This window comes from Coptis chinensis, chromosome 6 (genome assembly GCF_015680905.1).
Source record: "Coptis chinensis isolate HL-2020 chromosome 6, ASM1568090v1, whole genome shotgun sequence".
Classification (NCBI taxonomy): domain Eukaryota; kingdom Viridiplantae; phylum Streptophyta; class Magnoliopsida; order Ranunculales; family Ranunculaceae; genus Coptis; species Coptis chinensis.
The window spans coordinates 34790401-34804200 of record NC_141461.1 but is presented as its reverse complement, the minus strand read 5'-3'; the positions used below and the strand labels follow the sequence as shown (position 1 = coordinate 34804200).

At 38.2% G+C, this 13800-nt stretch overlaps 1 protein-coding gene and 1 pseudogene across 2 annotated transcripts; both read left to right on the top strand.

The window, feature by feature from the left end:
• Positions 1-271: 271 nt before the first annotated feature.
• Positions 272-3587, top strand: LOC147492701 (splicing factor-like protein 1). The gene is made up of 2 exons (XM_086564783.1): positions 272-626; positions 822-3587. Exon 2 carries the CDS (start codon positions 828-830, stop codon positions 3270-3272), a length of 2445 nt encoding a protein of 814 aa, XP_086420909.1. The 5' UTR covers positions 272-626; positions 822-827; the 3' UTR covers positions 3273-3587.
• A 581-nt stretch (positions 3588-4168) lies between these two features.
• Positions 4169-13201, top strand: LOC147492700 (DNA mismatch repair protein MSH3-like; annotated as a pseudogene). The gene is made up of 12 exons (XR_015197910.1): positions 4169-4309; positions 4422-4760; positions 5160-5351; positions 5634-5798; positions 6072-6170; positions 6280-6517; positions 6969-7221; positions 7310-7441; positions 8576-8834; positions 8926-8997; positions 11422-11571; positions 12445-13201. The product of XR_015197910.1 is annotated as a DNA mismatch repair protein MSH3-like (transcript).
• Positions 13202-13800: the final 599 nt, after the last annotated feature.

Here is a 13800-nt window from a genome sequence, read left to right as displayed (position 1 = left end):
TGTTCATACCCAATCAATATTTATGCCCAAGAACTGTGAACATTGAATGTTCATACCCAAAGGACTATGAATATTGAATGTTCACTATGAACAGGATATGAACATTCAATGTTCATACTAAATACACCAGGGCGTTTTGTCTGGGCCGGGCTGTTAATTATTTCGCGTCAGGAGTATACTTGACATTTCATCTACCCGATCCGTTTTTTATTTTGCGTCAAGAATATACTTGAACTTTCATCTACCCAGTCCATATGAGTGATTAAAAAAAAAAAAAAAAAGGTGTCCTTACAAGTTATTTTCTTCGCCATCTATCTTAGAGAGTTTCTTCCTGTTTTTAATTTCGTGTCAAGAATATATTTGACTTTTCATCGAGTGATTAAAAAAAAAAAAGTGTCCTCTTGAGTTACTTTTTCCCCACGATTTGTCCTCAAGAGTTACTCTTGAGAAGCTGCCAATTTTAGGTTAAAGCCCACATTTACATGGGTTATGGATCGAATCATTCGGGGGTCGAATTGTACAGGAGCACGTGCGGTGAAATGAAACAAACGGGGGCACTTGCGTTTCTTGACAAATGAATAATTTGATTTCCTGATGAAACAAGCACAGCCTACATATCATATCAGGTTTCAAATCTCTCTGATTTTATTATTATTGTGTTTGAATTTGGTGTCCGCAGTTGTAGTAGATTAACGTTCTAGTATTATTATGTGGTTTCAATTGTTTAATGCGTTATTGAATTTTGTACTATATATATATCATTATCAATTCAGTATTGAGTTTACGCCGTTCCTCATTCCTCATTACATGTGCTAGCGCAGAGTATTATGAAGAAGAAGAATGGGGTTTCTAATGGGAAGATAGAGGATCATCACACGGATTCTGATCACAGCTCTGAATGTTCAAGCGAAGAGCCACCAAAACAATCAGACTCTCAGTCATCTGAAGATAGTGGCAGCAGGACTGAACAGTTAGCTGAGCTTCTGAGTGAGGATGAGGAGGTCCAGGTTGAACCGTCCTCGATCTTACAATCAAGTAGAGAAGCTGAAGGGAAACCATCTGAGGGCCCCTTTCATGCGTCTCGATTACCTTTTGATGCTGACAGTAATGATACTGAATCCCAGCTCAAATCTGTTCCAAATGATTCAGATGAAAAGAAGAGATTATTAAATGCTAAAGATGGTGATCATCGTTTGACAAAGAAGCTCAAGCTAGAATCAGATGGCGGCTCTGCTGGAAATGCTTCCGAGCAACAGGAACATACTGGAAGTTCTGGAAAACGGAGACGCAGTAGATGGGACCCACAGCCTGACTGCAATGTGGAAGGAGGTGACGGCGATAGGACTAGTAAAAGGAGGAAAAGCAGGTGGGCTGCAGATGATGCTAACTTGAGGATTCTGGGCCCAATTCAACTCCCTGACTTTGTGAAGAAACTTGTTGAAGCTGATTTGGATCCCGAAATCCAGGAGCTGTGGAAAGAGCTTTCTGGGATAAACAAAATTCTACAGAGAGCAGAGGTTAATGATGACCGGCCAAAGGGAAAACGATCTCCTTCTCCCCCTCCTGTGTATGATGACTCTAGGATCAGAATAAATTCAAGGGATGCCAGATTCCGTGAGAAACTTGTTCGTGATCGACAAACTATCATTGCAAAGTTGATTGAGAAGAATCCCACATTCAAACCACCTCCAGAGTACAAACCACTAAAGCTCTACAAAAAGCTATATATACCAGTGAAAGAATACCCTGGGTATAATTTTGTGGGCCTAATAATTGGCCCACGAGGTCTCACACAAAAACGAATGCAGAACGAAACTGGAGCTAGCATAAAATTAAGGGGTAAAGGCTCTATTTTAGAGGGAAAAGCAAAGCAGAAGTATGATCCTTCTGATAATGATGAATTACATGTATTGGTAGAGGCTGATGACCAGAAATCGCTGGATGATGCCATACGAATGGTTGAAAAGCTGTTGATTCCAGTGGCAGAAGGAATGAATGAGCACAAGCGTGCTCAGTTAAGGGAGCTCGCTCAACTCAGTGAGAACCAGTGCAAGACATGCGGTGTAGAGGGGCATATGAGTTATGCTTGTCCTAATTGGAGTTCGGTAGTAAATAGTGCTCTCACATGTGATACATGCGGCAGCAGCAGCCATTCCACGGCCAATTGCCCCTTGACAATGTCGACTCCAGGTAGCAACTTTGCTGATCAACATCAAACCTTTCTTGCGGATCTTGGAGGTTCAGGAGGGTTCACATTCAGTACCCCAAACCATTCAAGTTGCATCCCTTGGCAAGGCGGCAACTCTGAATTTGGTATTTCACCATCCTGTAGTTCTAATTCTCACTCTGGGCGTGGTTTAACTCCAACAACTGACAATAAATCCAGCAAAGAAGTTGATGATGCAAATCTGTTTGTGGGCTATCTACCTTATAATGTGGATGATGACCGTTTAAGGGAGCTATTTTCTCCTTTTGGCAGGCTCATTGAGGCAAAAGTGATCAAGGACCGAAGCACTGGTTCCAGTAAAGGATATGGCTTTGTGAAGTATGACAATCCCACCAATGCTGCCATGGCCGTGGGACGCATGAATGGCTACAAGATTGATAGGAAAACATTGGCAGTAAGGGTAAGGGGGGAACCACCTTCGGCTGTACGCTCAAGTACTAACCTTCTTCCAAAGTACCCAGGTCCTGCAATGTTGTCGCAAGATAACCCCAGTCTGGCATCGTGGCCAGGTCCTCCAGGCTCAATGCTGCCAGATCCCCAATTTTCTTCTACCAAGAGCAACAGCTTAGGTTTGCCGTATTCATCAGTATTTTCAGGATACAGTGATTCTTCAAGTGCACCACCTTCATCTCGTCATATTCCGTTCCCATCACCTAATTCTCTTACACAGTTCCCTGGTTATCCAGGTCCACCTGGATCAGTGCAGCCAGATCCCCTATTTTCTTCAACTAAGAGCGACAGCTTAGGTTTGCCACATTCGTCTGTCTTCTTAGGACACAGTGATTCTTCCAGTGAACGTCGGCCTTCATCTCATCATGTTCCGTTTCTGTCCCCTAACACTCTTACACAGTTGCATGGTAATGCGTCACCTACTTCCCTTACAAAATTCCCTGGTGATCCGAACTACACTAACTCCCACAACATTTTTTACTTTACACCACCAAGCAATATGTCGGCGCAGCTCCACCTCACGGAGTCTCCAAGCAGCAACAATCTGTCACGTTTTCCTTGGACTCCAATGCACCCTCCTGCTAGAGGTATCTGAATTGTAGAATTAATTTTGTATATTACAAGTCTATCTGAAATGTGCATATGAAAGTGGTCATAGCATGCAGTTGTTGTGGAACCAGCATGTTTATGTAGTAGCACAACCTTATTCATGGAAGAGATTGGGTGGTCCCTGATATGCAGAAGATGAGTGGTTCAAGCTACTACTTGATAGTCTGATGGTCACCAAAGTAATAAAAATGGTGAAAAGGGTGAAGATATACATGTTTTGTTTTCATGAAACAAAAAATTAAATTATAGTGGAGATACCGTAAATATGTTCTTTGATTAACATGTCTTTGTTCCCCATGAATTCCCCATGAAAGTTCCAATAACTGTCTCTGTTTCATGTATAAATTTGTAGTTTAGAAATTAGAACTGCTTCTTCTGTTATCTTTCATTATTTCTGGTCATTTGTACCTATTTGACTGTTTTTCTTTTTTTTTTCTCTCGATGAAATCTATTTGACTGATGTGTAAAGAAAAACACGTTACCAATCATTATGAGGTTATCAACGATTTATCAGTACCACGTTGTTTATATATATATACAAACTGCAATCTATATATATCAAGATTAACAAGTAGTTGCTTATTATATATGCATACAGTCAGCTGGCCTTTGTTATTGCAGTTTGATATATATAGATTTCATTTTATCTGTTCACAACTGAAACCGCCAAACATGGTGAAGCAGAAGCAGCAAGTAATTGCCCGCTTCTTTCTTTGCTCCACCCCTCCTTCATCCCGAACCACCACCGCATCATTCTCATCCTCAAAATGCCTATGTTCAACTCAACTAACTTCACCACAACAAAACTTTCTCCCCATACGCAAAACTCAATAAGCCCATCTCTCCACCAAAAATTCCTCCAGAAGCTTCTAAAACCTTCAACCACACCCACTATTCTCACCCCATTAGAACAACAAGTTTTACAATTAGAAGAAAAATACCCAGATGTTTTATTAATGGATGAGGTTGGATATAAATATTGATTCTTTGGTGAAGATGCCGAAATTGCAGCTATGGTTTTAGGTATTTATGCACACAATGATCATAATTTTTTAACCAACCATTTTACTTAAATGTACACGTTAGGAGATTAGTTAGTGTTGGGTATAAAGTTGGTGTTGTTCAACAAACGCAGCGATTAAGTCACATGGGAATAATAAAGTGAAGGCTTTTGGCATTGTATAAGAAAGCTACTTTAGAAGCGGCAGAAGATATGGGTGGTTGTGGTGGTGAACAAGGGTGTGGGGGTTTTAGTAATTATTTGATTTGTGTTGTGGAGAAAGGAGTTGGGATTATGATAAAGAATGTGGTGTGGAAGGTGGATTTGATGTGAGGATTGGGTTTGTCGACTGGGGATGTTGTTTATGGGGAGTTTAATGATAATGTTATGAGGATGGCTCTTGAGGGAGTTGTGTTGAGTTTGTGCCCTCCTGAAGTACTACTTGGGGAGCCTCTCTCGAAACAAACTGAGAAGGTATGCACTTTGTACTTTTTTGGAAATGTGAGTTATGCTTTTTTAACATTATTTGGAAGCATTCATTGGGTATCGGAAATATTGCATTCACAAGCACTGAGCTTATTTGGTTGACGATTCACATTAATGGTCTTTCGAAAGTTTTATAATGTTTGGATGGTTTTAGAACTTAATTAACATTTTTCTTGTACTAAAGAAGTAGGTTAGATGGACTAGTTGGTTTGACTATCTCTTATGATGAGAATTGTGGTACTGATCATTATTATTGTGCCTCTTTTTCATAACCTTGGTCTGTGTTGTGTCCTGTAATTATTTTGTGCCGATGTTCTTCTATGTCACCTTTTATTCGTTTATGCTTTAATGTGATATTTTCTGAGAGTTGGGATTGTTGATGATTAGATGCTATTATCGTATGCTGGGCCTACGTCCAGTGTTCGTGTTGAGCATGCTTCAAGGGGCTGCTCTAAAGACAGTGATGCACTTGCTGAAGTATTGCTGTTATATGAAACCATGGGTGGAGATAGCTCAATAAATGCTCAAGAGCATGATATAGACAACACAGTGCAGGATAAACATCTCCTAGGTGTGGAGGTATGCTTGTTATTTTGTTTTTCTTTAGGATGTATGAGTATTGATGTTGGATTCTTTAGTTTTTAAAAAGTATTGGCATTATGTAACATGCTGGGTTGTATTTTGGGTGTTAGGGAGTTTGTAATCTCAAAATCTGGCATCCTACTGGGCAGGGATTTCTTTTCGAAACTAATGGAATATATCCGTTATCGCTCAATGAATGCACCAGAAAAATAAAATAAGTTTAAGTTATCAACTAAACTCTGTGGAACAATTTATGAATTTGATTTTGTGGGCTGTCAGGGAATAATGACGATGCCAGGGTTGGCAGTCCAAGCTTTGGCCTTGATCATGCGTCATCTCAAGCAATTTGGGTTTGAAAGGATTATGTGTCTTTGTTCTACACTTTGTCCTTTCTACAGCAACATTGAGATGACCTTATCAGCAAACACCCTTCAGCAACTAGAGGTCATATCTAGTCTGTCACGTTCAATTGTTTCCTTTCCTTCTGCAGCAAATGTCAAAATTCTTCATTACGAATAAATAATAATATGAACCTTATTTTACTCTGAGTACTGATATTATTCTTGTCTCATAATTGAATCTGTTGAACTTCCAATTCTGAACAAATATTGCAATCCGAAATCTTTCAGTACGATGATCCAATGTTTCTAATAACATATGTCAAATTCATATTTTTCTTCATTTTGGCGCTTAATGAGTTGGCTCAATAATTATTAGGTCTCGAGGAATAACTCGGATGGATCTGAAACTGGTTCTTTACTTCATGCGATGAATCACACCCTCACTATATTTGGTTCAAGGCTTCTTAAACACTGGGTATGAGGTGGGCTTATATGCTTTACTTGTTTTATTTGCGCTGCAAACACAAACGAATTTTTCCCCTTTTTTTCACTTTTCATACAACCATACCTGCTAAATATTGTAGGTAACTCACCCTCTTTTCAATATCTGCACGTCTGGATGCTGTTTCTGAGATTGAAGAATCAATGGCACCTAGTACCAAACAGGATGGTGGCAGCATCGATAATGAAGATGAATGTGTTGCACATGTAAAACCTCTGATAAACGATGTTCTGTCTTCAGTCTTAACAACTTTAGGGATATCAACTGATATTCAACGTGGAATAACAAGGATCTTTCATCGAACAGCCACCACGTTTGAGGTACCGTAACATTCTTCTGGACATGTATTTATCAAGTGAAGTTGTCATTTTTCTTTTGATGGATTTATGTATCCAGGGAAGGCCCTACAAGCATGCATTAAACCTCATTTAGTCCAATCATACATTCAACTACCTGAAACATGTTTTTCATTGTAATTTGTTTAACTTATCTTGTAAAGGTTTACGAGGTTAGGAATTTGTTGGAGTTGATTAGACTTGGGCAACGGTTCCATTTGTCTGTACAATTCTGTGATGTTGCTGCGTGCTGCTCAACACATTATGGGCGCTATAAGTTTTGAATAAGCTCCTAGTGAATATATGGATAAAGTAATCTTCAGATATGGATGCATATAAATTGATTTATTTGTACAATGTAAAGCCACCTCAAGACATATTTGTGTATCTTGCATTTGCACAGAGCGGTTACAGTTTCTTTGTCTCAATGATACAGTTCATTGCAGTTGTTCATACTATCTTATATGCTCGAAAACAACTTCAGCAACTTCAGGTCGAACACAAGGACAGTAATGAAGAATTGCAGAAGAAGACTGCATTCAGCCTTATTGAGAAGGTTAATATTAACAGCTTCATCACCCACGGTAGTCAATCATGTTGCTAAACTTCTCTCTCTCCATAACAAGGATGCTGCTGACCAAAAGGATCTTCAAAACTTATTTATTGCCTCTGATGGTCAATTTCCAGAGGTATGCCCTTATAGTCAAGCTTCGACCTTTATTCCGCACAAGATTTGTTTTTCGTTTACCAGTAAAGAGATTTGTTTACTATGCACAGGTTGCTAGATCCCAGACAACTGTTGAAGTTGCTAATCATAAGTTGGATTCATTGATCAGTATGTATAGGAAGCAGCTTGGAGTGCGCAATCTGGATTTTATCGGTGTATCTGGGTCAACACACTTAATAGAGGTTATTGTTCAGTAAACTTGATATTAAATTTGCCTTAATAAAAGCCAGCAGATAATATCTTATTGTTTTTGCTTCATAAGTTATTCATTTCTACGCGTACTCCCCAACATCCAATTGTTTCTTATCACCTAAATTCTTTGCCATTTTCCATCTACATCTAAGTAACTTTTGCGCTAAAGTTGCTAATGTGTTGAAAAAAAGAGTGCATCTATGTAGGACATGGTTGTAGTTTCAATATACATAACTACAGGTTACGTCTTAACATTTTCCCTGTCAACATTCTATATTCATTTGGCCAAGACTGGAGATCGGCCACTGTAGTGATGCTTATGAAAGCCTTGTTGGACTGACAAGAGGAGATGATATGTTTTTTTTAGCTTAACATGACATCTATTACTGGCTCATTAAATATGGGTAAATATTAATCGCTTGAGTTGGTCTTTGGAAGGGTGTGCATGAGAAGAGTTTTGGTTTTTGATATACTAGAATAGTAGAATCTTAATATCGAGGGAAGTTTCTAGAGTTTAAACTTCACTAAAGCCTGACTATTCTCTCCACCTCTCATGAAGTCCAGTGCTAAAGAATGGCTCTATTTTTTAGAATAGTTTGCTCCACCAAAGCTTAAAGGCCATATCTGGCTTCAATCTAGCTCTCAAAAAGAATGCCAAAATGGAACCTTCTGATTGTTCTGAACTACTGACTTAAGTTGACTTTGACTAGATTGAGAAAACTGTTCCAGATATCCTTACTACAGGGTAAAGAAGTATGAGAGGATCAACTGTCTCCTGTTAATTGTGAATAATGCAACAGGGAAATTTCATCCCCTTTGCAAGCCACTGAAATTTTATTTTGCACTTAATACCATGTGGATTAGTTTGGCAGGTAGTCCTTCGTCTCCTTTCTTCAAAACATGCTACACAGACAAAAATGTGCTTCCTTAATGGCTAATGCCTACAGAGCTTGACATTTCGTGACACATACACACCACCACCCGCAGCGAAATTAGTTCAAGATATTTGCACTGTATATTGTACTTTTATTGGTTGGTTAATATAATTTGCAGTACTTGCAAGTCACTAGTGCCATATTTTTTGGGCACTACTGGTCATTTAGTGACTCAATATCTCTCTGCAGTTACGTTCAGATTTAAGATTACCTTCAAACTGGGTCAAGGTGAATAGTACCAAAAGGACAATTCGCTATCACCCACCTGAGGTCTTGAAAGCTTTAGACGAATTGTTGCTTGCCAAGGAGGAACTTGCTCTTGCTTGCCGGTCTGCTTGGGATAGATTTTTAGAGGGATTCAGTAAATATTATGCTGAATTTCCAGCTTCTGTTCAAGCACTAGCTGCTGGACTGTCCGTATTGACTTGCTGTTCTTTCAAGAAATAAGGTAAAAACTAGGAAAATGGAATTCCTAGTGATGACACAACTTCATCGAAATTAGTCGGGAGAATTCTGAATTTTTGAATTGTATGATGCAGAATTATGTTCGTCCTGTTTTTGTGAATGATACGGAATCTGTTCAGATTCATATCCATTCTGGTCGTCATCCGGTACGTTAATGAAGTACTACTGTACTAGAGTTTTGATTTTCTCCTGTCTGTTGTGTATATATAAATTCATTTTGTATGAGCATATACTTCTGCATATTGAGAAGCTCTAGGCACCTAAAAATATGATGTCGCAGCTCCTTTTGAACTTTTATGATGGTTGTGAAACAGAATTTATATTGGATATATTGGGCGTGACTGACATCCCCATTTGTCCCTCTCTGGGTAGTTGATATGCTGTATTTTACTCTGTGAATACGAGTTTCAGTTTTTTCTCTCTAGCATGATTCATTGTGTTTGATTCAATGCTTTAAAGGAAATGAATTTCCCCCTATATATTGGAAACACACTTCTGAGACTTTCAAAGTGCCATTGTATGAGTAAGCATTTTCATTGCGAAGGGGTACCAAATATTTGATATATGAGGCTTAGATGGACTTTGATTTTTGTTTTCTTCTTTTTAACCTTTCTTCCTTTCTATAGAAATGAAGTCATTTAACATATGCTATTTTGTCTTCTTAATCAGTTGACTGTTGGAAATAATACAGCATCTTGATCACCTGATTTATGACAGAAAATTTTCATTATAGGTGAATGGATAACATTGCGGGAAAGTTTTTAGTTGAACCCAAAAAGTATTCCTGTTTATTTTATTGTTATAAAACATGAAACTACTCCTGAATCATCTTGGTTTGGCACTTGGTTCTGAACTTTGTTTGGATTGTTTGTCTATATTGTTCCCCTTACCAACGTCTTTGGGAAGAGTTGGTCATAGTGTTTGTTGGAGCAATGGAAGATTGATAGGTTATAGAACACAAAATATGAAAATGAAATGGAGTTATATTATTGAATTAACTTGAGAATACAGGGGACTTGTTATTCTCTTAACACTTGAATAACTTGAATGAATACATAGTGTGGAGCAATGCTCCTTATTTATACTAGTTCATGACTGTCACTTGTAAGCTCCTCAAAACCATGAAGTGTTTTACTATCACAGCTAGCATGACTTTGACTTCATGACTAAACTATTAAGGCTTTGAGTATAAGCTTGACACAGCACCCACACTCTAGAATAATTAGCCGACTCTATACCTCCTTAGTCCTTACTCATTTCTAGATAGCACCAGCACCTTCTTATATTCTTCTAGAAAGGATTACAAGTTACTGGTTTTTATCACCCCCTCTTAATTTGTAATCCGCATACAATCTCTAAAGCAATTATACTTTTCATTTGTAATTGCCTTGGTAAAGATGTCCGCACATTGTTCGTCGGTTTTGCAGAACTTTAGTTCGATCACCTTGTCTTCAGCTAATTCTCTGATGAAGTGGTGACGTATTTCAATATGCTTTGATCGGCTGTGAAATACTGGATTCTTCGTCATGGCTATTGCTGACATATTGTTGCAGTAGAGGGTTGTTGGTGATGTCTGCTCTTGTTGTACATTGGCTAAGATATGCCTTAACCAGATTGCTTCGCATGTTGCACTTGTCGCTGAGATGTATTCTGCTTCGGCTGATGATAGTGCCACCATGCTTTGTTTCTGTGAACACCATGAAATGACTTTTGTTCCCATGAAGAAGACATAGCCTGATGTGCTTTTTCCGTCATCGATAGAACCAGCCCAATCGCTATCTGTATAGCCAATTAAACTGTTGTCTTCTTCTTTTGTGTACTTGATTCCTAATGCCTTTGTTCCTTTGATGTACCTGAATATTCGCTTTGCTGCGACATAGTGAATCTGGCTTGGTTCACTCATGAAACAAGATAACAGACTGACTGCATGAACAATGTCAGGTCTAGTGTTAGTGAACCAACTAGGCTTCGAAATAGTGATGCATCGGCTTTTGGAGCTTTATCATTTTTAGATAGCTTCTCATTCATCGCCATTGGTGTTGCAACTGGTTTGCAATCATGCATATTGAACTTCTTTAAGAGATCTTCAGAATACTTTTCTTGAGATATAAAAATACCCTCTTGTGATTGCTTGACTTGTATTCCAAGAAAACTTCATTAGCCCCAAATATTTGATATATGAGGCTTAGATGGACTTTGATTTTTATTTTCTTCTTTTTAGCCTTTCTTCCTTTCTATAGAAATGAAGTCATTTAACATATGCTATTTTGTCTACTTAATCAGTTGACTGTTGGAAATAATATAGTATCTTGATCACCTGATTTATGACAGAAAATTTTCATTATAGGTGAATGGATAACATTGTGGAAAAGTTTTTAGTTTTACCCAAAAAGTATTCCTGTTTGTTTATTTGTTATAAAACATGAAACTACTCCTGAATCAGCTTGGTTTGGCACTTGGTTCTGAGCTTTGTTTGGATTGTTTGTCTATATTATTCCCCTTAGCAACGTCTTTGGGAAGAGTTGGTCGTAGTGTTGTTCCTCACTCACTAAAAATGTTGTTCCATTCAGGTGTTAGATTTGATACTACAGGACAGTTTTGTCCCAAATGATACAAACTTGAATGCAGAAGGGGAGTACTGTCAGATTGTCACTGGGCCAAACATGGGTGGAAATAGTTGCTACATTCACCAGGTTGCTCTCCTCTGTATCATGGCTCAGGTCAGATCTGGATACTGATTAGCACCACCTGTTATGCGTGAGTCATAGTTGATGCATGGACCAAGTCATTTTCTCATTGAGATTACCATCAAACTAAGATCTTTGTATCGCTTAACAAATTTTCTTCCCTGGAAGACGCAATAAGAAAGAGCATGACAATTAACTTCCTTCTTTGGTTAATCGTCACAGAAGATATCTTTTCGAGGATTGGAGTCTTTACTTTGACATTAAAAACTGAAAGAGTCCCATTGTTGATTTTCGCAACAAGGTGGGCAGACCCATGTTTTTGCTGCCTATACTTTTCTGAGGACACAAATTTCCTTTATTCAAAGCTAGGTTACATGGACACGCCATATTTTGAAAAAAATCTGTGTCAGATACGTATCCACGTGTCCGTGTCCGTATCCTTGTCGGACACACACGGACACATATTGTATTTAATTTACCTCGAATTTCTGATTTACCATCTAATTTAATAAATTTATAATTATTAAAAAATTAATTAATTATTCCTATCCGTGTCCCCGTGTCGATCTTCAACTGCTCCCCGTATCCGACACTCCGTATCCGTGTCGGACACCGACACGCGTGCCCGTGTCAATGTAACCTAGATTCAAAGTAATAGATGCCTCATGATGACTGGTGTAGTGGTGTAACATGAGAGTTTTTTTATTTGATATTTATTTTTATTTTTTGGAAATAAAAAGAAAAGAAATTGTATTGGTGAAACAAGAGGGTTTTAGAAGAGAAAACTTTGCAATATATTAACTTTGCTTCATGTCCATGTTGGGGTATTACTGCTTTAAAGTTTGCTTCAAATTAATATAATCTCATTAACATTGTTTAATGGAAATGTGCCCTCTGATCCCATAGGTTGATTCCTTTGTAACAGCATCTTCCGCGAAACTGCATGTGCTGGATGGGAGCCTCAGACAATATCCAGCAAGGCAGGAGCACTTTCTTAGATGAATTGAGTGAGGCCTCGATATACTCCATAACTCTACATCACGCTCGCTGGTAATTATTGATGAGCTCGGGCGGGCCACAAGTACACATGATGGGGTTGCCATTGCTTATGCAACATTGCACCATCTTCTTGGCAAAAAATGCATGATTCTTTTTGTCACCCACTACCCTAAAGTTGTGGATATCAAGAACGATTTCCCGAACTCCGTTGGGGATTACCATGTTTCATATCTTTCGTCAGAAAATGCTTAGGAAGTTACTGACTTTGAATTAGATTACAATGAGAATATGGAGCATGGTGACATCACATTCCTTTATAAGGTTGTACCTGGGACGTCGGACAAGAGTTTTGGTCTTAATGTTGCTAGGCTTGCACAGGTCAGTGACTATCGAAAGCGATCACTATATTCATTTTGTTTAGTTTTACTGTATTGAATTTAACCTGAGGGAAAAAATAAGTTGTTAAATACTAAGATCTTACCAATTAAGATGTTGATAATTAGATGGAGTGATGACAGAAAGAAAGGGGATGGCTCATGGGTTGCTATCGGAAAAACTATGTTTCCTCTTGATATTGGGATGTGTTTTCTTGTGATCTTGGTTTCTTCTGTCAGTTTAACAGTGAGGTACATGAAATGGAAGTCATAACATTATATGCTCACAAGTTCTCCTCTCTTTTGGTTCTTTTTCATTTTACTCCTCTAACCCCTTTATTGTCTAAAGAGAAACAAATATTTGGGTTTACCCTGATGATCATCTGTTGAACTACTTGAAAGAGTCACTATTGCAAACCTTTCAAATTTCAAGAGATAGAAGCTTCCCTGTGGCTCCTTTGTTCTCAAATCTTATGCCAAACTTACAAAAGCTGAAAAAAGAAGTAAAAGTAAGAAGTTGTATGTCTGTGTGGAAATATTTTGTAGGTATCTTTGATTATGTGGATTCTTCCATTAGGTTTACAGGCTTAGTAATATTTTGGTAACTAAATAATAATCTTTTAGGGCAGATGGCAAACTGACAGGCAAAAATTCGCAAGTGGGCAAAGAGAAGAAGGAAAATTGAATTGTAACTTTGTATGATTCTGGTATAAAAGAAAAAACAGGTTCAAGGTATGTAGCATATTGTTACATCATTTTGGTAATATGTCCACTATTATGGTATTGTGTGAACCCTTTCTGCATCTATCACACTCGCAGAGCATTGTCAACTTGAAGTATGTATTGTGTTCTTGAATGCTTCATTTTCTGTTTCAGCAAGAGACAGGCC